The 27888-nt window shown below is 35.5% G+C and overlaps 2 protein-coding genes across 7 annotated transcripts in view; both read right to left on the minus strand.

Moving 5' to 3' along the window:
- caskin2 (CASK interacting protein 2) overlaps positions 1-19082 on the minus strand; it is a 76165-nt gene extending 57083 nt beyond the window's left edge. The window contains exons 1-4 of one of the 5 annotated variants that reach the window (XM_058793480.1): positions 18495-19082; positions 18084-18126; positions 17775-17902; positions 5739-5790 (exon numbers count right to left, since the gene is read on the minus strand). In XM_058793480.1, the coding sequence (XP_058649463.1) occupies positions 5739-5790; positions 17775-17868 (146 nt within the window). In that variant the 5' untranslated portion in view covers positions 17869-17902; positions 18084-18126; positions 18495-19082. Of the gene's footprint in view, positions 1-5738; positions 5791-7776; positions 7955-17774; positions 18127-18494 lie in introns of those variants that run through there. The other 4 variants (XM_058793481.1, XM_058793484.1, XM_058793483.1 and 1 more) reach the window with 4 other exon arrangements.
- Positions 19083-19425: 343 nt separating this feature from the next.
- Positions 19426-27156, minus strand: st6galnac1.2 (ST6 (alpha-N-acetyl-neuraminyl-2,3-beta-galactosyl-1,3)-N-acetylgalactosaminide alpha-2,6-sialyltransferase 1, tandem duplicate 2). 2 transcript variants are annotated; one of them, XM_058793486.1, is made up of 9 exons: positions 26871-27156; positions 26511-26751; positions 25593-25692; positions 25271-25439; positions 24336-24474; positions 24148-24251; positions 20035-20118; positions 19840-19939; positions 19426-19713 (listed from the first exon to the last, which is right to left on the minus strand). In XM_058793486.1, the coding sequence occupies exons 1-9, from the start codon at positions 26972-26974 to the stop codon at positions 19534-19536; spliced, it is 1221 nt and encodes a 406-aa protein (XP_058649469.1). In that variant the 5' UTR covers positions 26975-27156; the 3' UTR covers positions 19426-19533. The 2 variants fall into 2 exon arrangements, with proteins under 2 accessions (XP_058649469.1, XP_058649468.1); XM_058793485.1 differs by having other exon boundaries at positions 25530-25692.
- Positions 27157-27888: the final 732 nt, after the last annotated feature.

Here is a 27888-nt window from a genome sequence, read left to right on the forward strand (position 1 = left end):
TGTGGAGTAGTTTTATGATGGATGCATACTTTTTTTTCGGATTCAGAAACAGGGGCACCATTCACTGCAATTATACAGATTTGAACAGACAGGACAATGTCAAATATAACTCCGAATGTGTTCGTCTGAAAGAGGAATGTCAGACATGCCTAGGATGCCCTGAGGGTGAGTAAATCTTTGGCTAATTTTCATTTTTGGGTGAACTATACCTTTAATCTTTTCATATAAGTTAAAATTGATTTTTACCTTTTATGGGCATTTTTACCTTTAATAAAGCCTTTTTTTTCTTTTCTTTTTTTTTTTTATAAAAGTGCGCATCTTTTGATTGTTTCATTTAATCAGTCAATTAGAATAATAAGACATTTAGGCTGTTACCAAACAAATGAAACCAGTATCAACAAAATTAATCTTTGCAGAAGTTGCATCTGAAGTGGCATTTAGATGTATTTACACACTATTTAATTCAACTCAGAGTACTTTAACCTGCATTTACAAATGCATAATGTTTTGACATTTTAAACATAAAACATTGAATACTGATGTTTGAAATTATTTTAAAATTATTTTAAAAATGAAAAGATACTTTAAATGTGAAATTAAAACTGCCAGTAGGTGGCAGCAAGTCACTATTAACATTGCGACCACTATTAAGTTGAGCCAACTTAAAATTTTAAGGCAACCAGCTTCAGCAGATTTTTGAGTTTGCTCAACTTATTTTTGTGGGAGATTCTCAAATTTTTGTTGTATAAACTTAAAACGACAAGTTGAGAAAACTCAAAAATCTGCTGAAGCTGGTTGCCTTAAAATTTTAAGTTGGCTCAACTTTTTTTTTTTTTTACAGTGTGTATAAAATCAGTATCACATTTGTAATCATGCTTATTTTTGAAGAAAAAAAGCAGCACTCTTCGTGTGATTTTAACTACATGAAATGACATATGTACATTTTCCGCCCCCATATCTTGATTTTTGTGATCTTTCTTAATGCATTGTTTTTATACATTCTATGATTTTAATGCACACTCTAAATGAGCGCGTGCACTGTTTAACCCACTAAACTTCATCACGTTATATATGCGTGCACTGCGTAGGTGTTTTGTTTGGTTTTTGCAAAATACTCGATCATGTCAAATTGCACATCATTAAAACAACAATGATATTATCGCAGACGATATATATTGCACACCCCTAATATATATATAAATAAGTGCTGTTAAAATTAGCGTGTTAACAGGCAATTATTTTTTTCAGTTTAACGCATTCAAAATATTTAACGCCGTTAACGCAGGGGTGGGGCTACTCACAACTGCTGCCTCTGTCTCTTTTTTCTTGCTAAGAAGTGCATTTATTTAGTCACATAACGTCTTTAAAAGCACATCAAACAGGAGACGTTTCAGATGTGCACTTCACTTCACCTCAGCGCCAGGCGCGAGTCAAACGAGAGCGGAAACGGTACGGTAAGCTACTCGGCTCTTCGATTGCACACACAAAGGCACCGGCACTGTAGCCTTTATCATTTCATATCAAAGTGCGAAAGAAACAACGTGCATGCAATGTCGCGGTCAGTTAAGTCATGAAGGTGATTAAAGCTACCTTAAAACTGTGCTCGCATGTAATATATGAGTCACATTTAAGAACATGTTTAAGAGCAGCCCAGCACTGTCTCACTCATCTAACACACCCGATTCAACTCGTCAGCTCATTAATAGAGACTTTAAGACCTGAAGTGGGTCAGAAAAGGGATAGGAAAAGAGAATTGAGAGAAAATATGATGCGTGAGATCCACGTCATGTTCAGCAGTGACAGCTCTAAAAGAAACAGCACCCGAAATAACCTATTTCCTAACCTATAACCTAACCCAGCTGCTGTGATGTCTGTTCATCAAAGAAAAGAAAAAAAGAAATCAATAACTTTTATAGCTTTAAGGATTCATCTATATTTAATTTAAAATTTAGTGTTTGATAACTTTATTCAATTTCTGTATATGTCCTACTTGCTGAAGGGCACAGGTAGCTAAATATGACATTTGTTATTATGGGTTTATGTGAAGATTGTTTAAAGTTCACTTAAATTAGAAGTTATTTTATTAAAGTCTACTAAATATTAAAATTGATAGCTCTCAATAATGACTATAGTCAATGGTTACATATTAGGGAAAAAAGAACAATTTTATAGAGGCATCAGTAGTATTGTGTCAGTGATACTGGCCTTCAGTCGTAAAAAAAAAAAAAAAAAAAAAAATGTTGTTTCTACATTAATTTGAAGATTAAATGTGAAATTATTTCAATATAAAAGTATATTTAAAAAGTTTGATGAGCTGAATCAAGTGTGCTCCAGGACAGTTTTAAATTCCATTTCAGAGTTCTTAAATGTGACTCGTATATAACATATAGCCTAATACATGCATGCACAGTTTTAAAGGTGCTGTATGTAGGATTGGCACCTAGCGGTTGAACTAAGTATTGCATTCCAAATTCAAAATATTGGAGACGGTTTTTTTCACTCGGCCCCTCCTCCTCTGACTTGACGCACACGCAGGTTGCCAGATTAACAACACCAACAGAAACGAGCGCACATGACGATGAATGAAATTAAATACGCTGTGTTTTCCGCCAACTGGCAACCCGGGGTTCCGAAATACAATTGGGTACACTGGCAGTGGGCGGGTTTCACAAACCATAACAAACACAGACATTCCGGGCCGGAATGCACATTTTCAAAGGAGAATAACTGAGTGTAGAATTGTTTTTCAGATAAACAAGTATGTTAACTTAGCATGTTTCTTAAATATCTGCAAACATATTATGGTATTTTTATGCTTTAGTAGAGTCAAAATCCTACATACAGCACCTTTAAGGCAGATTTAATAACCTTCATGACTTAACAGACCAAGTCACTGCATGCATGTCGTTTCTTTTGCGTTTTGATATGAAATGATAAAGGCTACAGCGCGCGCCAGCACGCCGAGTAGTCTACAGTACTGTTTCCGCACTTTAATATTTTAAAGACGTTCTGAGACTAAATTAGCAAGAAAAAAGAGACAGAGGCAGCAGTTGTGAGTGGGGTGGCCAACACTAGCCCTGCCCCTGCGTTAACTGAGTTAAATATTTTTAACACGTTAAACTGAAAAAATTTAAATCACATGCATTAACGCGCTAATTTTCACAGCGCATATTATATATATATATATATATATATATATATATATATATATATATATATATATATATATATATATATATATATATATATATATTCGTATGTTTGCCCAATCATGTTGATTCTAGTTTGACAGGCGTTTAATTATTTCTAAATTATTAATATAGTTAAACGTAATATATATGCTTAATAATAACTAATTATAAAAATATACAATAATATAATATAAAAATTAAACAACCAATAATAAAAATGAGTGTTTTCTTCCCTATTCATATTTTTGTCAGATTTTTAAGGGTTTTGAAATTGAATAAGGGTTGACTATGGCATTGGAAAGCATATACCATATACTTCTAGTAAAAAGAAGGATGTCAACATGATACAACAGCACATTTCCAGTGTTTAAACAGGTGGGACATGCACACAATGTTCTGATGAATAACAAATGTGACCAAAGCTTTTGTGTAGCTGTGTCTGATGTACTCTGTTTGCTTCAACATGCAAAATTCATACATTTGAGAATTTGAGTCAAATTTTCTGAGTTTACTACATAAATATTTAACTGTAAAGGAGGCAGTGACTCACAAAACAACCCATCAAAATGTTATAATTTCTGTATATTTATCCCTTGTGCTGTGCTGAAAATCCTTTACCTAATTTGGTGTTCTTGGTCAAAAATGACCAGACTTCTAAAAATAGTTGGTAAATCTCACATTTTATTGCTGTATTATCAACAAATTAAGTCTTTTTGTCAGCTTGTTTTCTTTCAGCAAGCCACGTTGACGAGCTTATGCACCTTTATAATAAAAAGCTTTATTTTTAGTCCAACGTTAACTATCATCTTCAGGAAAAAAATCTTCTATATAGGCCTACATATGTGGAAAGCAAGGAAACTACATAGGGTAAACGTACCTATTAAGCTCATGTACCCATTAAGCACACTTCCATTTCTGAGATCAGGTTATAAAAAGAAAAAATTGTTTATTATCCTACTTGATGTCTTAACCAGTTAATATGTTTGTTACTATATACCTCCTATAATTTCAAGTCAATCAGATCATTGCACACTGAGATATGGGTCTCCATGTGTTCACACTGTCTGGCGGCCATTTTGAAAGATGTCTAAAAACTTTCACCAAAAGAGGAGCCCCTTAAATGTGCGTTTTTTTTAGATATTTGAACCTTTATTTTGGGTAAGTTTCACTACTTATTGTAAAATTAAGAGATTAATGTTCAGACTTTTGCATATTATAACCTGGAACTTGGATGTGGGATATAATTACATTAGATTAAAAAAAGTTTTAGCAACACAGTGCAGATGCTACAGAACACAGTTAGCTGACTAGCGGTGCAAGATTTTGTGCTACGCTAACATATTACTTCACAGGCATTACTGGCTTGTACTTTTACATCCATAATATCATGAACTGACAGTTTATTGCTGGTATGTCGTTTTACAGTGCTGTAATTTTTAAAGATTTCATATTATTTTAAGGTGAGCTTAAAGGTGCACTACTATGAAAATCACACGGCTTCAGTGTGACATCAATAAGAAAAAGTATAATTTCATAGATATTGTTAATAATAGTTGTTCATATTAAAATATGTATGAACTTAATACAGGACCTATTTATGACTATTTATTTAAATTTTATTTAAATATTACATGAAATTTATTAAAAATTGTTGCTGCTCTCATTAAGCTCAGTGTGCTCTCTTTAAGCTCTTCCACATTGAACGTCTATGTAAATACTTCATAAACAGACTTTAAATATTAACTGATGTCACTAAGTTAAGTTAATCGATTTTCTATGGATTCTGTCCACTCAAATCTGCAGACTGGCTCTGATCTTTGGCAACTAGCATCAACTTCTCCAGACTGTAAATCTGTGGAAAATCGGGGCAAAAATCATGTAGTGTATTCCAGCCTTAAGAGAATATAGATAAGTTGACATCCATTTAAAAAGAGGCTTCATAATGAGGCTAGTTTCTGTGTTCATCCCCATGAATTAAATGTTTTATTGGTTTGTTTTATTTGATTTTTGAATGTTACTTCACTGAACTTCGCTAGTATAGATGTTGATTTGTGCTTAGGTGACACTTCATTAGGAATATATAACTGATCAAATTGAATGCCTTGTTGCTTGATTTTAGTGTTCTGTTTTTTTTTTTTGTGATTGACTTTGTACCTTCAAAAAATATATATTTACAATTATTCTTTAAGAATTTTCCTTAAAATAAACAAGAATTTATAATAAAACATGATGTGAGCTTAATGGGAACAGGGGTGTGCTTAAAGGCTACAAAAATACACCCTTTAAGCACAGCCAGACTTTTTGAATTTAATGATGTATATCTTAATTGAAATGCTTTTGTCATTTAAAATAAAATTTAATATTTTTGTGTGCGAGATTAATATTTTATTTTAACATAACTTTTTGTACTGAAACCAATATCTTGTGCACTAAAAATGTCTCAATGTAGATTTTGGCGAGCTTAATGGGTACGTTTACCCTATATAATATATCGTTTCCTTGTTCTCCACAATTTGGACCAACCGTGTGGAAAATGTGAGAACTTACCCATCTTGGTCTTGGTAGTTCACATTTAGCCTCTTTGTGGAGCCCAGCAACTCTAGGAAAACAGATGGAAATAAAAGTCAGGACATGATGTGATGTTTTCAACAAATCAGTCAGCTGCTGATCCCTCCATTAGAGAGGTATGAGGCATGATGATGTTATGGCATGAAAGCACTCGTTTCAAATGTTCAAAAGGCATTTGTTTTGTAATCAAACACAACGTAGATTGATGGTTATGTCATTTTTTTTTCTGTGAGTAAGAAAACATTCATTACGAGTCTTTTTTTGTCATCTGAACAATATTTATATGTAAACGCATATTTTTGATTATAACTTTTTTTTACATAAGAACTGAAAAGGAAATCTCTTAAAAGGATAATTCACTAAAAATTATATTGCTGTCATTATTTTCTCACTCTCATGGCATTCCAAACCTGCGTGCTATAAATATCAGAATCCTCACACAGCTCTTTTTCATAAAATTCTTTTTCATTATGGAAAATATTCATTTATGTGTGAACTATGCCTTTAATTGAAACACCTTCAATGAGATCAATCAAATATCTACAGATAGTCTTATTTAATCCTTCCAAATAATACTGTCCTAACAACTATGCAGGATCCTAACATTCCAAATTAGGAAGGACTTTTCTAAATAAACTTTTCCATGTTTACAATAATGACAAGAGCAAAAAGAATTGTATTGCTGAATGGCACAGAACCCGAGAATAAATGTTCCTCTTTTGGAACGTGTAAATGCAGACATGTGAAGTGATAGAAGCAGTGAAAAGTTTAGAGCCCTATGAGCCCTAAACTCTAGAGCCTTCCGAGATGCGAAAAACATGAAAACACACAAAATCATGGGATCCAGTCATAAAAATGGAATTTACTATACTCTGCCGCCTCAATACATGAGTGCATGAACACGAACATGAACATAATCTCTAGAACTGCTTTGAGAGAGTCATTTCATGAGCATTTTACCATCTCTTTTGAGTAAAACTATTGTCATATCATATACAAACAGAAACCTAAAGGTCTTCAAAGCAACCTGTCAAAATAAAAGTTTGGTTTAACTTGAAGAAACCATTACGGAAATATTCTTAATGTAATGACAGTACTTTCTACTACTAATAAAATTATTAAAATATTTTTTAAATGAATATTTACCAGCAAAATGATTTACCAGAATTTATTTAGTATAAAAATGTAAATACACAAAGTATTTCTGGAAAAAAAAATAATAATAATAATTTTTTTTTATAAAATCAATTAATTAGAGATGCGTTTGATTATTAATATTTAATGAAACCATTAAAATGGAATCAAGAAAATTTATGGAAAACAGATTTTGTAAAATTTGGTATAAATAAAACTGAATTTGAGAAAAAATAAAACACTTCACAGAGCCCTAAAATTTAATTTTTGTTCAACTTTTAATAAATTGCTGTTTAATATTGTAAGTTTCATGATTTCAATTAATCAGACATGCTTTTGAAGAATACAATTTAAATTTAACCATTAAAACTGAATCCAGAAAAATTAAAATGGAAAAAAAACTGAATTTGGGAAAAATAAAACTGATTCATAGGGCCCTAAAAGTCCCAATGATGTAGGACTGCAACTATCAGAATTAAAAACGCTCTTTGACCAATTAGACTTGCAGGCACACAGTTCTATAATGTAAGTTAGAATGTTCTGATGATGTGGAGAAGAAAAAGAAAACAAAAATAGAATATTTAAGGAACAAAGAGCAGCTTTGTAAGCATTGTAAACATCAAAAAATACAAAACACTGAAAAAAATTGTTCGCTCCACCTGTCGCTAAAGGGAAAATGTGATCTAGGTCACTAAGTGAAGAGCGATGAATGCAAGACTGTCCCGACTGTCAGTGACAGTAGACAAGTCTGTCCTCTAAACAACACAGAGCTGTGTCATCATTTAAAACCAGCTCTGAGCTACACAGCATCCTGACCGCTTTTATCTCAAACAAACATGAAAATGAAGAGTCTTAACTGCAAATGGAAACTATGTTCTCTTACCTGTCAGTACACACACAAGTGCCTGTCCCATTTTGACTTTAAAGAAATGTCACAAGCTTAAAATTTTCTTTGTATTCTTACATCTTCTACACATCAATCATTCACCTGCTCAGAAACCTTTCCATCCATTTCATATATCTCAATCCATCACCCTCACAAAAGATCCTCTCTCCTGCTCCAAATCAGAGAAAACCGCAAGTAATTGGATCTATAACTATTTGTTCCCTCCAGCAAAGTGGGAGCCATCGCGATGCGATGAATTCCTCCCCCCCACATCTTCTGGATTAAAACCAATCAGAAAAAAATCTTTTATTTATTGTGAAAACTGCATCTATTATTCTGTGATTAAAGGCATCTAAAGTGAGGCAGCTATCAGCTCACTTAATCGATAACATTTCACTCCTGTATTTAAGAGAGTGAAAAGGCCTTTCGTGGTTGAATGTTAAAGACATAAAAAAGAAAATGTGTACAGAGTGTGAAAAGATGCACTGCATGTCTTTAAAACATTTCACAACGCATTTGATTCAACTTTTACAGTCTCATTATGTTGATCACGCTCTTGCAAACTATTCTAACTTGAACTTTCAGTAGAAATGCGACTGATGTGTAGTTTGTTTATAGTCTACAATTAGCTTAAAACCAATTCTACTTTTTGTGCTTCTCTACCTTCTATTTTTCTTTGCCTCAATGTAGATAGCTCTCTTAGCTTGTCCAATTAAAAAATTCAGCGACTTTTACTTCGAGCTGCTCTATAACATGGGCCTAAAATAAAACTCTGAAAAGAAAAATTCTCACCAAAATTAGAAAACAATAAGGTAAAAAATAAACTTTTTTTTTTTTTTTTTCTTTCAATCTTGAACACTAAAAAACAGTGAAAAATTGTTTCTCTTTTATTACAGAATGGGCACTTGTCAGACACATTAGGATTAATAACTTTCACAAACGCATTAACAGCAACTGTGCCATGCAGTACCTTCCACTGAAGATCACCTGTACACTTTTCTAAAGGTGGTTTGTAAAGAATTCTCCATACAGGTTTTACATCATCTTCCAACCCCAACTTTTCTCTCCATACTGTATCCTTTTGTTCCTTAAGAAAAGTTTTATTCAAAACCTTAACACAGCATTTATACAACACTTTACTTCGAGCATCTTGAAAGTTCAGATCCTCCAGACCTTCCAAGTCCAAAATAATTCCATTTAAACCTTTTAAATCAGGAGTGATTACAATTTATGGAAATGGATCTGAATTAACAGGAACCATTTTGCCATTATAATATTCCTTCAACAGTGTTTTTTCTTCTACTGTCAACCTTTGCATTAACAAATCTAGAATTTTTCCAACCTGACGTACAGACTGGACTCCCAAAAAAGATGCAACAGCTTGAGCAACCACCAATGTTAAATGATGTAACTTTAGATCCTTTGATGAACATAAGATTTGAGATAATCCTGAGATAAGCAGCCAGTACAGAGATGTTGTGTCTTGCCTCCGTTTCTTAAATAGTTGCCAGATGTTAAAGAGTCCTTTGTAGAATTGAATCGAAATAAAAAGAAATCAGCTGAACTTGACTGCGGACAAATCAGGATGATGAAAAGCATCTGCAATTGTATTTTTTCTTCAAGTCAAGAGAGTAGGGGTGCGACGGATCACAAAACTTATGATTCGGATCGTATTATGTATTTTGAGCCACAGATCAGATCATTTTTGGGAGAGCAAAAAAAAAAAAAAAGTTCTTTATTATTTAAAGAACGCTTTAAGTTCTTCGATACAACAACAAAAACTAGTAGACTAATAAAGGTCAAACATTTTTAAACAAGTGAACAGTCAGTAATAAAATAAAACAAATAAACATTTCAATAAAAATAAAATAAAATCAAAGTTACAAATAAAACAAGGTCTAATTAGTTTTCAGGTACAGAAATGTAATAATTAAATGGTAAAATAACACTGCATAGTGTTCACTCTATAAATTAAATATAGATTAATCTTTGTTAAAGTTTTCTTTTGTTGTTTGATTAACATTAAAGGCTGCTGTCCCTTCAAGACCGATTGCACGGATCCAATAGATGCGATTTCTTTCTCCGCTGTTTACGTTCGCGTAAGACACAACCGACTGTGTTTACGAGAATACTTGGCAAGACATGTATTTTGAGATAATGGTGTGTGAATGTGTCCATTCAAGCTCAAGGAGACGTGAAAAGTAATGAATTCTGGGTTCACACGCCGTCTAAAACGCCACTCTGTGCGCACAGGAAACTAATTATTCCTAATTATTCTCTTTAGCCTCTTCGTGGCTTCAATAGTTTCAAACATTTGAATGTTTAAATTGGCAACACATGCGAATGATCAACTATGATCCGTTTAACCCCTACGAGTGAACAACACGAATCAAGGAAGTAATTTTATATCACTATTCAAGAGATAGCCCATCAGGCAGGGCAGTGATACATCTTGGTAGCCCAGTTGGAAGATACAAAAGCCCCGGGGTTTTTGTCAAGGGAACCAGGGTGATGCTAACTTTCGGGTTGGCCTATAAAAAAAAGTCACAGCAGCATTCACTACCACACAGTGGTTAGTAGTAAACACAGCCATAATATTAAAATAAAATAGATTTGAATTTCAGTGGATCTGGTTATGGCTGACTAAACAAATTTTCCCGTAGTACCAATGCAAATGGATTCTGATTCCAAAAATTAGACTGATTCCATGCAATTAAATGAAGCTGTGACAAGTTGAAGGATTGTGTTGTATAGTACATATTAATTAATCTGAACAAGAAGCTAAAGAGTGTACATAGTAGACAGATCAATGCAGATCCCATCTATAGCTATACCTATTTTGGCCGATCCAAGTAGCCTAACACTGTATGCTTCACACACTGATTTCCTATGGATCTGCAGGGTCTGTAAGCCATGCCTTTGGCTCATGCTGGGCTAATCACAGGCCCTGTTGTATTCCAACAGAACCACCCCACTGAGGGCTATACGCCACGGCCAGCGAGCAGAGGGAATGATGCCAATGGAGCTATGAACTTTACATATCGCTGCAGGGGAAGAAAACAAAAAAAGTTGATGTTGTGGGCCTTTCAAGAGGAGTTCGAGTTTCAACATGAGACAACATTCCAGACATGGCTAACCCACCCAATCTCTCAATTTCCATCCATGTCCCCCTCTCTCTCCCTCGCTCACAGTATCCACACAAAAGTGTGCGTGCAAACACAAACACCCTTTGTGTCTGTCAACAGTGGTCTTTTCTCGTTGAATTGAAAAGCTGCTTCTAATGTGGGCATCTCTCAAATGAAATGAGCCACAGTAACCGCACAGGACTCAACCACTCCCTAAACCCACACAATAAACATAATGAGCCAATTTAAAGGACACCTTGTATCAAGCCATTCATTGTCACTGAGACTGTTGGGTTTTTTATGCTTGAAGGCATCTTTCCATCTTTTCTTATGAATACAATCTCCCCTCAAAAACCTTTACAATCACAACAACATACAGGTAGTGAGTGATTCTGAAGTTTGGACGTAAACAGGTGAGAAGACCGATTGTCTGAGGTATAATCAACAATAGCCTTAAATATACACTGATTTTAGGAATTTGGCACATTTACACTGACAATAATGTCACTGAAAATGCATTTGTGAAAATGTCAAACAGAAACACTGAAAATAAATACATTTTACAAATAAAAGAAATTAAAAGAAAGAAATTACATTTTTGTGAACCAAATCAGCATATTAGAATGATTTCTGAAGGATCATGTGACACTAAAAAACTACATTCAGCTTTGCCATCATAGGAGCATATTACATTTTATTATATTTAAAAAAAAAAAAATGTAAAAAGATTTTTAAAATGTAAAATAATTTCACAATAATGGTATTTTTACTATATTTCAAAACATTTCAAAATTTCAAAAGAGAGATTTTTTGAATGTCTGAAGCCATAATGTAGCACTTATGGAGAACTTATGGGTCAATAAAAGAAAAGTATCATGTTAGGTCAAAAATGCGTTAATTCATAAAAAAAGAGGCTTGAATATACTAGTTTCTAAACAATTTCTGAATTAATTCATTTGTTTTAAAAAATAAATAAATAAATCAATTGTAAAGAAAATTATCAAGCTGAAAAGTTGGAATGTTTAGCATAATTTTTTTTTACTATAATTTCAATAGAAAAAAACTACTAAAGTAAATTTGCAACGCAATACAAGTAATACCTGAAAACCTTTTGACAATCAAATCAAAGTTGTGCCACTAACCTGCCATTTTGTTGTCATGAGACAAAAAAACGAATGCATGACCATGTCATTAAAGGAAAATAAATAAATAAAAAAAATATCACATTGACAACAAAAGACATGTTTTGTTCATCTCAAATGGAGCAGAATACATCTTGATATTCATGACTCAAAAATACACAAGAACACACACTACTAAATACTTTTCCGAAATTTACAGGAACAAAAGCAGGTGTTGCAGGTCAATCTCTCAACAGATTAGATAATGACTTTAATTAGATGGATCGCTAGTGATTTGGTTTGGCTTGGCTTGCCAGAAGCAATTTAGGATAATAGTGTTGAGTGACCTACCTACAATTTGTTCCAGTAAACAGTACAGTAAAATACAAGCCAACAACTTCTCTTATTAGTAATATTATTAGCAACCTCTCAATAAGCTTGCATTAAAATTGAAGACTGTAGAAAAAGGACTTTTCATCTCTGCATAAGGTTGAACCACCTAGCTATACCCCTTTGCCCACATGCATTTCAGCATCTTTATGCATGGCGCACAAGACCCAGCAGTCACATTACTGTTATCCCATGAGCCTTTGTGACAGTGTGTTCAAAGGGAATTACCACCACAAAATAGGAAAAAGGTTTTACTGTAATGCCTTTCCAAAACACTGGATCTTGGCTCATTTCTTAAACAACGTTCTGCCACATGATGAAAGACTCCCTGAACAAAACAACTGGAAAATTGTCAAGGTGTCTGAGCTCACTGTCAGTGGATGAGCGGAGATAAACGAGGACCTGGTTATGTAACACGCACAACGTGACTGCACACAAAGGTGACAGACTTACTGGCTCAATGTACATTTGAAATAATGTAAATGATCTTGCAAAAGACTCAAACAAACCTATGTCTGAAAGGCAAAGTTTCACTGATAAATTGTCACTCTGCAAAACACAAAATACAATGTATCCTACCCACACTGGGCTACGAAATGGTGTTGAGAAGGCTTCTTTGTAAATGTAATAGATTACAGAGTACAAGTGACCCTATTTAAAATGTAACAAGTAGCGTGCGTAACTATTTTCAATTACTTTATTAAAGTAATGTAACTGATTACATTTGATTACTTTTCTACATTTCTAATGAATGTTTTCAACTGTTAATCATTTTCAAACATTTAAACCAGGCAGGGTTAACCTTACAGTAGCACTCAACACTAATTACTGTCAGACTTTCAAAATCCTTCATCATTTGAGTTAAGATAATAATTAAATTTTAAAGCACAGCTACCACAAAATCAGACTTGAGCACCTGTTTTTACTTATATTATCAAATAGTTATCAAATAAGCATGTGTCCTATTCTGTGTCCTAAACTCTTGAAACATTATTGTTTCATAATTTGGAGCAGCCAATGCAATTTGGGAAAGAAATCAATCTGAATGTGAAAATATTCAGATGTAACCCCCTTTGTAATCATTAACATTTGCCTAAGTAACTCATTTAATTACACATTTATTCTCAGTAACTGTAACAGATTGCAGTTACATTTATTTGTAATTAAATTAGGTATTTTTGTTACATGTAACTAGTTACTCCTCAACACTGGCTAATAAACAATCAATTCATGTTAATTATTACTTAAATTATTGCATAATAATTATGAAATAAATAAATCGGGCTACCAAATCATATGATACACATGCTGTAAATTCTAAAATTCTGTCTTACACGGATTTCTGTTCACAACAATACTATAACACGTTCCGCGACACAAAAAAAGGCTTTTAGCCTTGTAACAAAGACTACATGCATATCCTGCATATCCGTGATGGTTATCTTTCTATTCCTCTTCAGAATGAAAATCTTTAACCAATCATGTACGAGGATTTTAGAAAGAAGGTATTTAAGATAATCTTTACAGATTGATCCTAGTCACTCACTTGAACGAAGACAAAATCATTACAACGAAAGCAGACATGGTGTTCTGATTTCATCTCTCTTACATAGTCTGGTTTCGTCGCCTGCTTTTGTAAGGTTGTTTTGGAGTTGATGACTGTAAACAAAGCTGCCAAGAACCAGTCAGCTCGAATTAAACGTACATTTACCTTGCTAGTCTGTGCGTAAAAACTTTTCTCCAAAAAGGACATTTTTATCATGGAAGCTTCAATTAATCATTTTTGTGAAATTAATGCTGTTAGAAATAACTAGGCCAGTAGCGTCTTGTTTAAGAAAATCTGTTCTGAATGAGCTGAAGCTCAGTGGATCATATGACCAATGGCCATAGTGATACCAAAGATTATGTTAAGTCTCAATGTGGGTCATTATTCAGCTTTACAATACAGAACACTTGGGTCACAGAGGTCAAATATAATCCAGGCTATTGTCTCATTATAATAATGCAAAACTAATATGGGCATATCTGTGTAAGTGCAATATTATTTATTCAAATACTTTTACTCAAATTACTTATTCAAAGTGGTGATTTCTTGATTTCAAATTACTTGCACTACCTATTACATAAGCTAATGAGGATGTGAACTTGTTGAGAGTTTTGAAGCCCATAGAGATTCATAAGCATTTGCATCAACAATGAAACCAGAAATAAAACAGGAAAGGTGAGACAAATCAAAGCTGAAAAGTCAAGTAACTACACAACTAAATGACAATCATATTTATTATAGCTACAAACAAATCACTTTCCCTCTGACACCATGTACTAACCAGAAGCGACACTGTTTCCAACAACAAATGGTTTGTCTCTCTTCACAGAAAGTGACAACTCTTCTCGGCACAATAAAAAACAATGTATTTGATATTTAAATGTACAGCTATGTGGTGTGGCAATCAGACCAATGAGATTTCACAGTGCATCGCCAAAAAAAAAAAAAAAAATGCCATCACATAGTTAGATTTACACAAGCCATCCTTTATCACTGGTCACTTTGTCATTTCGCTTGGTTTAGGCACAGTGTGGAAATAATGCAAAACAGGGATTACACAAAACTTAACCCTTGCACTGTGCAGAAAAAAAAAAATCACCTAATTTGGTGTCCCTGGTATAAAATGACCAGTCTTTTAAAAAATTGTTTGTAAATCTCTAATTAAGCTATATCATCACCAAATCTTCAATTAACGTGTTTCTTTCAGTTAGCACAGGTTTTGTATTTCTGTTTAGAACGAATTGCACATAGGCCTAGGAAGTTGTTGTACCCTGTGTGAGCAAAGTCAGTAAGTTTTAGTCCAATGCAATAGCATTAGCACTTTTGGGATAAAGAAAATCCTCTCAACAACGCAACAATCACTTTAAGACTATTAAAACAAAGGCAAAAGAGCGCATTCACATGCAGTCATTTCTAATAAATGTGAGGAGCTGGATGCTGTACAAGTCTTCTGATCTGCGCTGTTTGTGTTTTCTACAGTAGCCTTGCGTTCTGTAGACTAATTAAGCTAAAAATAGTAAATGTATGCAGGCTCTCACATAATGCTAATAATACTGTCCATCCTTTAATTAATCTCTAGTTTCGATGAATATTTAAAAGCTGACTGTAAGATGCAGGACCTGTTTGCTAAGTTGAAGGAACGGCTGACTTACGCGGTTTATACTAGATCTAGTGATGACTGACAACATCGCTCATGGATTAACTCATTGAGCAGATTCCAAAACAGTCCTGAGTAGCCTGACCCATCTGTCATGAACAAGAGGAGAGAGTATCAAAACATGTACAAGCTTGTGTAAAACATGCTTTGCGTGGAAAATCTCAATGATTTCAGTCAGCTCATATGGAACTGGTATTTTTACCCCAGTGTTTTACAGGGCTACAACATTTTTAGGGAACAAAAGCGACTGAAAGCAAAATAGCCCTGATGACGGTGCGCTGAAATCCAGCTCTCTTTAAAGTTAATCTGTCAGTTTGCCATATGGGTTATCCCTGATTTGTAACAAGACAGGTGGGGGTAGAGATGAACACCAGATTTCAGATTTTGGCAAAAAGGAAGGAAGTTGTTCCAATACAAGATACAGTAAGCTCAATCAACAGAATTTGTGGCACAAAACATTATTTTGACCCATTCCTCCTTTTCTTTAAGGTCAGCATGAAATGAAAATTCACTCTATTTTTAAATCTTTGCTATTGATTTAACTCGATCTTTGTATGCTGGACTTTTCCAATTATCTTACAATGCATAGAACCATAGAACCCTCTCTACATTATTTCTGATTACCTATATCACTCAGATGTAAGTCACAATACAAAAGAAATTATCTGATGATCTGTCTCTTCTTTCGTTTCATCACAACTTTAAATAAATAACAAGGTTACAATTAAAGTAAGGCAGTTACACCTATAAATATACTAAAATGTATTTTAAATGCATTTATTTCATGCTAAGTATACTACAAATACATTTACATATTTACGTACTTAGTAAAAAAAAACACCCTACAATTGTACTTTTTGTATACTTACACTGGAACAACTAATTTTGTGTTTTAATGCACTTTCATTGTGCAGAAGTAGTGCTGAAGTCCAACGAAAGATATACTGAGGTATATTTGGTTGTGCTAAAGTGGAGCTATTGCAAGTACACTTCAGGTAAACTTTAAATATCTTGCACTTAAAGACTGATATTATTCAAAGATCATGCAATCATCATCAATAGTGACATTTAACACACAGGCTGTATATTAGGAAATGTGCATTGTGCACAAGCAGTACTCCAAATACAGTTTAATTAGAATTTTTATATCAGTAAGTCTCAAACCATATGTCAGTTAAAAGCTTTGCTTAGTATGAAATACATTTATTTTAAATAAGTAAATGAGGCAATTTTTGGAAAATCTGTTATAAAAAGTTACTGAGAACTTCTTGGTGTTGCCTTGTTTTGTAAAACCAAACCCACTCCCAAAAATCTCCAAGGCACTTCTTTATGAAAGTGATTAAGATTGATATGGCATTGTGTGACAAGAAACACATTTAATATTAATATATAAAGACTTCACACTGCCATCAATATCCTGTAGCAGAATGAGACCATAATTGGACTAACTGTAAACTTTCAGATATGCAGGGGAGTTCACGGACCGTCTGACCTGCCATGAACTGACCCTGTTTTTAGGACTTACAGACCGTCCTGAAAACATCCTCTGCAGGTGCACTGCACCAACTTGGCCAATAACTGACCCTTGACCGCCTAGTGAGTAGACAGACTGCTGGATTTAATCCCCAAAAAAGGCTTTAACGTGCCATTCTAACTGCAGTTGATGTCTGAAGTTACCCATTTACATCTAGTGTTTATGTGAAGTGCATACATTACTGGAATGGTCAAGAGATGCTAATGGTCTTTTCATGTTCAGTTTGGATGCAGCTGTTGTTTGGTGTCATACAGGGCTGATTCAGCAATTAGTCTTGTGTTATTGCCACTGCTGTTGCAGCTCAGATGTTAAATAAATGAGTCCCTGATGGATAATCTTATTAGACACAACAACATCTAGGCAAGTCGAATCAACAATTTATGGGCTTGAAAATTAATTTTTCACCTGAAGTGTATTCTGGGACACAGTAACAACATTTTTAAGAATGAGTGTAGAGGGTATAAGGTTGCAGATTATCTCATTTGAAATATTTTAAATGTGAAACAGAAACTTTCAAAAGATACATAATTGATGTATAATCTGATCTGTGGCTGATAATGTTTTCAAATGACCGCTGCCAAAAGAAGAAATATGCCAAAAAAAAAAAAAACAGCCTACTTACTATTTCGGTTGGTCTTGATCTTGGCCAGAAGTTTATGAGCTAAAGGAAGGTCTCCATTCTTCACAGCCAGAAGAAGGTCCTGCTCCTTGCCCATGGCTCTTGTCCAGCTTCCAGAAAAGTGTTATAATCTGGATTCACAATGTCATGATTCTCTCTGTTCATTAAACTTTGGACTTGGCTTTTGGTTTACCTTATAACTTTTTGTTTTGTTTTTACACATATGGTCTAAACATTTAGCACACTGAGTTTTTAATTTATGGACCTATGCTACATAAAGTAGATGCTTGCTCTTGAGCAGCGAGAACATACTGAATGTAAGCCATCCTTACAGCCAGAAACATCACAAGGAAACCTAAGGGGGAAACAGACATGCTGTATTATCATGGCTCAGTCTATACAGTCATATACACTTTAACACAATATTTGTACATAAAACTCAACTTTGCTGCTGTTGTTGTTTTAAGAAAACATCTTATGACATCTTGAATCAGTATTTTTATTTACAATAAACAAGCAACCAATCACGTCTAAGACAACCTGAGAGCTTCTGATCGTTTCGTTGTTATGTAAAGTACAGCAGGACGGATAAGACATAGAAAATAACCACAAGCATTAATGACAACTTTCGTGACCGGTTAACTTACCTCTCTAGGTGTTATTTAATCAAATTGTAAATAAGTAATGCACTTGTCGTGTAGAGCTGTAGAATCGCATACTCACCAATGCGTAGTCAGATCGATTTAAGCGCTTAAAGCCACTTATTCCACGAAACAGACGAAGTTCAATAAGTATAATCCCGTTTATGTTTTCCGTTTCTGTTCGGGAAATGGCAAAAGAGCAATGCCATACTTGAACGTGTTTGACACAACACAAGTGACCGGTGCGTGAGCGCGCGCGCGCGGATCAGTCACGCGCCTCTAGTGCTCTCTCTTCCTGAAAGGTGCGCTGTGAAGACTCTTATATTCCAGAAAAAGGATTCTAGAAATGACGAATATCTCCGATAAAACACTCTGTACGTTCAAATTGCTGGATGTAATGTTCCAGAGATGTCTATATCATGTCATGTTATATTTACAGCTTGAATTGATATCATAAGTGTTCGTTCGAGGCTAATTTAACAGTTATTTCACAATGGCCTTCGTATTCGTTGATGGTAATTTAGTCAAGGAAAACATCTGGGACTCCCATGTTAATTCGTTGTATTTTCTAAAGTTAGTGCGACATCTGGTGCCTGGACGCTGTAATGTCCTGAGAGCTCTTGGCGGTAACCATAAACTAGTTCAGGGTTGTCAAACTCAATTCCTGGAGTGCCGGGGCCCTGCAAAGTTGAGATTTCACCCTAATTAAACATATCTGATCCAACTAATAAAGTCATTCAGGCTTATTTGAAAATTAATTATTTGGAACCAAACTTTCAAAGGCTGTGGCATTTCAGGAATTGAGTTTGACACCCCTGAACTAGTTGTTAATTTGGCATCTAATGATTGTGTCCCTTAATGTTACAATATGCAGAAATTATTTGCAAAGAGACACTGATAATATCAGTGTGCAACAATCCTTGTCTTCCAAAAATGGATTAAATCTTTTCGTCTTTGGAGTTGCAATGCAATAATTGTTTATTCCAGAATATAAATACACAATAATACAAAAATAAAAAACACATTTGCAACAATTTATTAATTGTGACAACGATTGTGAAAAAACACTGACTCAACCACATTTCAATTATTTGGGTCATTTCAAAGAAACCCAGATTCATTTAATTAACAGATTTTCCCAAATACATCCAGATAAATTTGTCATCATGAAATTTCTTCCAGGTTCTCATCTCCAAACGATAATCATGATTAGCATAAAACGCTAGTTTAGTATGTTTGGTGTCATAGTAGTAGTTTGGATATTTCCAATAGTCAGCAGTACTAAAACCATAGGCTCTCACCTACATGAAAGCAGGGGGGAAAAAACATGGCATTAATATATATTAAAAAACAACAATAAGCCCAGGGATCAGTTCATCTGATAAAATCAGAATTATTATTATTATTACTACTACAATAACACTTACAATGTCACATGTGTGCATAGCCAGCATAAGAGTAAATGCTCCATTAGTTGGCCTGACCAGCCACCATCTTTTTGTTTTCAATTGTTTTGCCATAAGAAACCTAAAATGAAAAATGTAAGACATGGCCATCAACAAATAATGAACTGATACGTTCACGTACTGAATACCTGAGTGTATGGATATTTCAGCTCTTACCTGTTACGCACATATCTGAGAAAGTCTGGATGGACGATGTAGTAAGAACTTTCATTAAAGTGGCCGCCGTAATAATTTCTTGGCCTTCAAAATAATAAATAATAATAACAACTCACTGAACAATAGGCATATTTATACTACAACAGCCAAACACAAGGCAGATAGTTAAGTGGAAATGATTAATCGTTCTCGTTTTTGGCTTATGACAGGGGTGGGGAATTACATTTGGGGCCGGTAGCCACATTGGACAGCATATCATATCAGACAGGCCAGGAACAGTGAAAAGAGTTCAAACTGAATTTAACAATTCATCACCCATAATGGAAGCCAAAACAGGCTACCACAGCTAACACACAACTTGAAGGATGAAACTGATACGAGGGCAGATCATTGTAATGTGGTGATCATTTTACCACATCACTGAAATTTCAATTATTAATTTTAAAGAAACTAATTGTAAGGAAAATGACAAGACAACAGCAGATGCACAATGGGGAAATAACACGAATCTAAGTGTGCTTCTCATTTCTTATTTGTGCATCCTTGTTTCTCCACCCCCCCTTATGATGTGAGGAAAGGAGTCAAAGGAAAGCTTATTTGTATATTAGAATATTCTTGTTCACTCAAGTGTCACTTCAAAGCATCATCAGCTGCACTCATGGGATCTGGCCTTATGTTGTTAAAATTTAAGAAATTCATAACTACTATCAGAGCAAAATGCCCTGTTGAAATGTATGAGATGTAAGGTTTATTTAAACTGTGAAAGTAAAACATAAAATTAAAATTATGACAAATGTGAAGGGGGAGGAGAATTTATATGTGCATCAGTTTTTGCAACAAAGACTTCCGCATAAGATACACCTGTGTAACCACAATCATTGAAGGTTGTGCATTTATTACGTGGAAGCAGCAAGAATATACATTAAGTGTTTAAAATTGAACAATAAAGTTTGCCATCTTTAACTTAATGACATTAAATTGAATATGCAAAGCAATCTGCTGAAATAACCACAACAATTAATAAGAACACCGAAATAAGACTGCTCTGTTTATGTCATTCTCATGTGCATGTTCGCTACAGTTGTAGTTTCCCTATTAGCAGGGGCGGACTTAGTGATTTGGGGGCCCTAAGCAAATTCCAGGTATGGGGCCCCCACACAATAACTATGTGGAAGCCCGTTTACACCACTGAATAAAAGTCAGAATTGTGAGATAAAATGTCGCAATAACCTTTTTTTATTTTTTATTCAGTGGCAGAAACGGGCTTCCATAGTTCTAAAGCCAAACAAGGCTACCTTATTTTGTTCGGATCACAAAAGGAAGTTAAATAAATCTTTTTACAAACATAAAAGTATGCATGCAACTCATTCCATATTCTAAGTTTTTATGCTTAACCCTCATTTTGCTCGCTCGCTCTAGTTTATAGTTTATTTGTAACTTCACAACCAGTAATGGTATATAATAAGGTAGCCAAATTTGGCTGTAGAACAGCATCAGGTTCACTGAAATTTGGCTACCTTATTTTTTTGGAGATCACAAATGAAGACATCAAAAAAAAAAAAAAAAAGCTTGCACTTGTCCATTTAATAAATTGTAAAGTTTTCCAATCTTTTTACAAACATAAAATTATCCCAGGCAACTCATTCCATAGTCCAAGTGTTCTGAAGGCATACTGCAGGGTTTGCCGAGAAACAAATCAAAAATTAAACCTATAGGCCTAATTAAGGGAAAATCTCCAGTCACTGCATTCGTGCATTTATACGAGTACGCTGCAGTTCGCGCCGGTGCGCCTTGGAGAAGCACACAAGAGAGTCATTTAGAAACATCAAGATAAATAAAATTGTGACTTGAAACACAATGCTTTCTTTACTGAGGTGAATATCTCTGTTCTGAGACAGTCAGACAGCCTAGAAATTGAGAGACTGGTGTTGGCCCACCTGAAGGATATTACAGGACCCTTGCTGGACCCCCTACAGTTTGCTTACAGAGCAAACAGATCTGTGGATGATGCAGTTAATATGGGACTGCACTACATCCTGCAACATCTGGACAAACCAGGGACTTATGCAAGGATCTTGTTTGTGGACTTCAGCTCCGCTTTCAACACCATCATCCCGGACACCCTTCAGAACAAACTGACACAGCTCTCTGTACCCACCTCCATCTGTCAGTGGATTACCAGCTTCCTGACAGACAGGCAGCAGCTAGTGAGGCTGGGAAAACACACATCCAGCACCCGCACCATCAGCACTGGAGCTCCTCAGGGCTGCGTTCTCTCCCCACTACTCTTCTCCCTCTACACAAATGACTGCACCTCTAAAGACCCCTCTGTCAAGCTTCTGAAGTTTGCAGATGACATGATTACAGTCATCGGCCTCATCCAGGACGGCGACGAGTCTGCTTACAGACAAGAGGTTGAGCAGCTGGCTGTCTGGTGCAGTCACAACAACCTGGAGCTGAACACGCTCAAAACTGTGGAGATGATAGTGGACTTCAGGAGAAACCCCCCTCCTCTCCCCCCACTCACCATCATGAACAGCACTGTGGCTGCAGTGGAGTCATTCAGGTTCCTGGGCACCACCATCTCTCAGGACCTGAAGTGGGACAATCACATTGACTCCATCGTGAAAAAGGCCCAGCAGAGGTTGTACTTCCTTCGTCAGCTGAAAAAGTTCAACCTGCCACAGGAGCTGCTGAAACAGTTTTATTCAGCTGTTATTGAGTCGGTTCGGTTCTGTTCTCCTCTATAACTGTCTGGTTTGGGTCAGCCAGCAAATCAGATCTAAGAAGACTTCAAAGGACTGTTAGGACAGCAGAAAAGATCATTGGTGTGCACCTGCCCAGCCTTCAGGACTTGTACAACTCCACAGTGAAGAAACGGGCAGGTAACATCATCAAAGACCCCTCTCACCCCGGACACAACTTGTTTGCACTTCTCCCTTCAGCCAGACGCTACAGATCTCTGTGCACTAGAACATCTAGGCATAAAAACAGTTTTTTCCCCCATGCCATCTCCAGCCTAAACAGCTAACACATGAATCATTACCGGTGTTCTGTAACTCATTCTGTAATTCACTCTCCATCTTTAATTATTGCCTCTTTCTCAAGTATTATGTAAATACACATACATATCCGTTTATTTATACAGCTGTATATAGAGTAAATAATGCACAAATCTGTACATAAATCTACTGTTCCAGATTCATACTTATTATTATTATTATGATTATTATACATTGTTAAGTCTTACTATTTAAATGTTTTTTCTGTTCTCATGTCAGATGTGTTTGTATGCATGTATGTACCAGGAGCACCTTAAAACCACAACAAATTCCTCGTGTGTTTGCGCACACCTGGCGAATAAAGCTAATTCTGATTCTGATTCTAGAATGTGCGCAAAGAGCGCTTCCTCAATCACTATAGCTGTCACTCACTTCAATTCATTGCGATCTCACGATGTTCCTTTAATAAGCGCTACACTGCACAATGAATCTCTTATTTACATCGCATCTACACTTTGTTATAATGAGATGATTCCCGAACTTGCAGAACGCAGCACTTGACAAAAACTCGGTATTTTGATCGATAAGTGGATTCTAACTTAAACACTTCTGGTCACTGCATTCAAGAAATCAGCGGATATGTCTGTGAACGGCTACATTGCTCAACGCTGCAAATATGTTTCGCCAATATCAGATGGGGCCCCCTGATTCCCCGGAGCCCTAAGCGCCCGATTACCTCGCTTATTGGTTAAGTCCGCCCCTGCCTATTAGTAGGATCCTGGCATGTTTCTTTCAGAATCACAATTGGCCGGTAAGAAAACTTTATTTTATTTAAATTAAAAATAAGATAAAGACCCTATGTAAAAATGCCACACGGCGGCATTTTGAGCAGCCTTCGGAGCTCAAAAAACTAAAAAGTAGGCCTACGTGGCGCAGTACAGTGTGGAGCTTCTCGTTTGGTAACTGCAAGTCTGTGTGGTTAATTCGGCAACTTTTCAGTTTCTTGGCCTGTGGGCCATAAGGAATGATCAAGTGGGTTGTATATTTTTGCACTACTGGTTCATGATAACAAATACTGATTGATAATTGCTTTTCTGTTAGGATGACTTACGTTCGTCCACGATATGCTCCTGATGGTATTTTTCTATTCTTCATAAGGGACTCAAGAAAGTTGTAGTCTCTTGGACCCTCAGGGATTAGAACATATTTAATGTTCTTCCATAAAAAAAAAAAAAATGTAACTATCAGAGGTTCAGACAAGTAGCCCACATATAGGAACAAGTGATAGTTTAGACACACCTTGTCAGTAGGAATCCGTTTGAAACCTCTCTTTTTGTGTACCATGAGGGACTGGATTAAAGAATGTGCTGTGTGCACATAAACAGATGTCCTTTTCCCAACATCCTCCTCATGGCCTGCTATAATGGCTGCATTTACCCTAGCAGAATCAAAACAAGTGATTAAAGGAAAGGGTCACCCAAAAAGGAAAATTACCCCATGATTTACTCACCCTCATGGCATCCTAGGTTTATATATGACTTTATTCTTTCAGACGAATACAATCGGAGTAACATTAAAACTGTCCTGGCTCTTTCAAGATTTATAATGGCAGTGAATGGTGGTTGAGATTTTAAAGTCCAAACGTGCATCAGTCGATCATTTAAAAAAAAACACTCCACACGGCTTTGAAGGGTTAATAAAAGCCTTCTGAAGTGAATTGATGTGTTTGTGTAAACAAAAAAAATATCCATATTTAAAACTTTATAAATCGCAATCTCTAGCTTCCATGTTCACGAGAGTGGCGTTCCAGCGGATGACGTGTAATGTAGGCGTAGCATAAGCTCCGGTGAGAATACGCTAGTCTCGTGAGAACCAAGTTCTGTTTACAGCAAAGAAAAACCAGTCTCTTCTTGGCTTATATTGAAATCCTCCATGTGGAGTACTTTTTATGATGGATGGATGCAATATTTTTGGGCTTCAAAATCTCAACCCCTATTCACTGCTATTATAAAGATTTGAAGAGCCAGGACATTTTTTAATATAACTCTGATTGTATTTGTCTGAAAGAAGAAAGTCATATAAACCTAGGATGGCTTGAGGGTGAGTGAATGATGGGGTAATTTTCATTTTTGGGTGAATTATCCCTTTAAGAGGTAAAATCTTTGACAAGATATTCTGATTTACACATAATAACTCTGGCTGATTTAATCTGCCAAGAAAACTTTTCAGTTTACCTGAACACATAATCAGAAGAGTCAATCTCCTTTCCTAGCCCGGAGCCATTGAGAACGCCGCCAGTCCCAACAACAGCACAGCAAATACAGCCATCCTTCGCTCTTGTGGGTACTTCTAGCAACTGGGTAGATGCAAGTTTAGGGATGGTGTCAACAGCTGCTTTTATGGCTATAAAAAAGAAAAATAGTGCATTATTCTAATACCATGTCTTAATAAACCATCTGCATTATCACATTTATGCTTTCGGATTAAACAAACCTGTGTAATTTAGTCCCATGTAGCCAAAAGGGTTATTGAAGTGATAAAGTTGGTTCCACTCACTCAAGTTGAGATGATCACTTTGTAAAAACAGCTGAATGTTTGGAATAAACTTCTCCTTAAACACAGGATTAGAGGAATTTCGCAAGGAAGCCATGCATTTCTGAAAACATATTGAAAACGTCTTTAACCATGTAAAGCCTGACAAATGAAAAACAGTTTGAAAAGTTGCAAGTGTTTTACGTTTTCTCATATCATCAGGCTTCTATGGCTCATGTAGAATGATATAGCGAAAATATGGAGCTCAAATAAGATGAGAAACCGAAATTAAATAGAATTGACAAATCAAAAATTCTTGTTTTAACAATTTACAAAATCTCCCACCATTTTTGAAAATGGGGTTGTATCATTTTCTAGGGGAAAATTATGCATGGAGAAATCCATGTAAGTTGCCTCAGTCCAGTAAATGTTCATTTTAAGATATTACTAACAATTTATTTTTACATTTTCTTTCCAAAAATCATTCAAAATTAGGCTGCAAAAAGACATGCACCACGACCTGAAGTTGGACATTTTTAGAATTACACTAAAAGGCCTCTTACTTGCAAAAGATAAAAACTATCAGAAGGCATGTAGTAGATAGTGTTTTTCAGCTTTTTTAATCACGTTGATCATTTAGAGCAGTGGTTTTCAAACTTGTTCCTGGGGACCCACAGCTCTGCACATTTTGCATGTCTCCATAATTTACACACCTGATTCAGATCATCAGCTCATTAGGAAAGGGCTCCATGAACTCAAATGAGTGTGTCAGATAAGGGAGACATGCAATAAATAAATAAAAAAAACGTTCATAAGTCTGGAAGACCAGCAAACCATAATTAGGCTGGCTTAAGATGCATTTCTTTTTCAGCAGGGTTGCATCAACCACATTAGCAGGATGTTCACAAATTTTTCTCTATAGTTGTTATCCACTTTACTTACACTCGGTTTAAACTGTGGATCCAACCGATACATATCATCAAATCTCCACTGGGGCAGAGAAGTAAAGTTGTGCTTGTTCATAACTGGTACAAGGGTTGATTGAGTCCCAAGAGGATCGGGGCTCGCTGTAGTGTTTGCTCCCGTGTCAGTCACAGCTGAACTGTTGGTTGGGTCAGGCACCTCAACTCTCTTCACACAATCTGCGACATTGCCTTCCTCCACCCATAAGAAATCATATTTTCTAAGGAGAAGGGTAGCAGCGTTGTAAGACTCCTTTCTGTTATTGCTTTACATGACGGAAATATTTTGGTAGAAGAAATCAGTTGAACAAACCATTTAGTAAATGTTTGTGTTTCTTACCGCGAATATGCCTTCAGAGAGCAGTTTCCATTGTACAATGTTACAAAAATAAACAGAAGTAAAGTTATAAGGGATATGGCAAAGAATATCCTCAGGAGAAACATCCTCGCAAGCGCACCTGTGAGTTTACAGCTTGATTTTTGGACATGGGCATTAGGCTATCCACCCTGATATGAACGCACAACTTAATAAAAAATAAACTTACGTTTGGTATGTTACATTGTTTAAGCTGGGTGTTTTATAAGAGTAGAGCGCGCGGTCTGCCTGGTTCTCACGTCTCGGTCGCCTTTGTATATTTAAATGACCGATAGAGGTGAGAACCAATGAGGTTTGTGTACATTTTCTTCTCCTCCTTCTTTTCCTTATTTGGAGTGAAGAGGTGTGCTGAGGTGTGTCAAAGTCAGATTCCACTAACAGAGGTGGATATTACAGTAGGCTACTCTAAGGTTTTCCAAGGCAAGGCCCACTACTTTACAGAGGACAAGTGGTATGTTAATATATACTGTAAGTGATTATGTGTGGATTGTAATGCCCTATTCAACCAAACATTAAGAAATTATGCAGAAAATGATAGCCTACTGAATTTCAGTTCATTGTTTTGAATTGGACAAAGAGAAATTCTTGGCGTGGTTTTATAACAGAGTTGGCTTTGGGGGAAAAAATCTTTAAAAACATTAAAGATTAATGTTCATACACAGTCTGTTCTTCACAAAGACTGTAAAAGAATACAGAGCCTCCTTCTGTTTTTGATGTGTTTGTGGAAGAGTCTTAATGATTCCAGATTCATACAGTTTCTTCAAAGTCTTTAGTCTCCAGGGCAGCGCAAAGAATACGTTTGTGATACCTTTGAAAATAGGCTGAATTTCTGCATTGCTAAAAGATCTTAAATATTTCTTAATTAAAGATAAACACAATCTGACTAATCTGATAACACACATTTTCACACTTTATTGAATATTTTCACACTTTTATTGAATATATTGAATAATTGTTCAGAGTGCAGAGTGTATTATCAAAT

Source organism: Onychostoma macrolepis, chromosome 12, assembly GCF_012432095.1.
Source record: "Onychostoma macrolepis isolate SWU-2019 chromosome 12, ASM1243209v1, whole genome shotgun sequence".
NCBI classification, from domain to species: domain Eukaryota; kingdom Metazoa; phylum Chordata; class Actinopteri; order Cypriniformes; family Cyprinidae; genus Onychostoma; species Onychostoma macrolepis.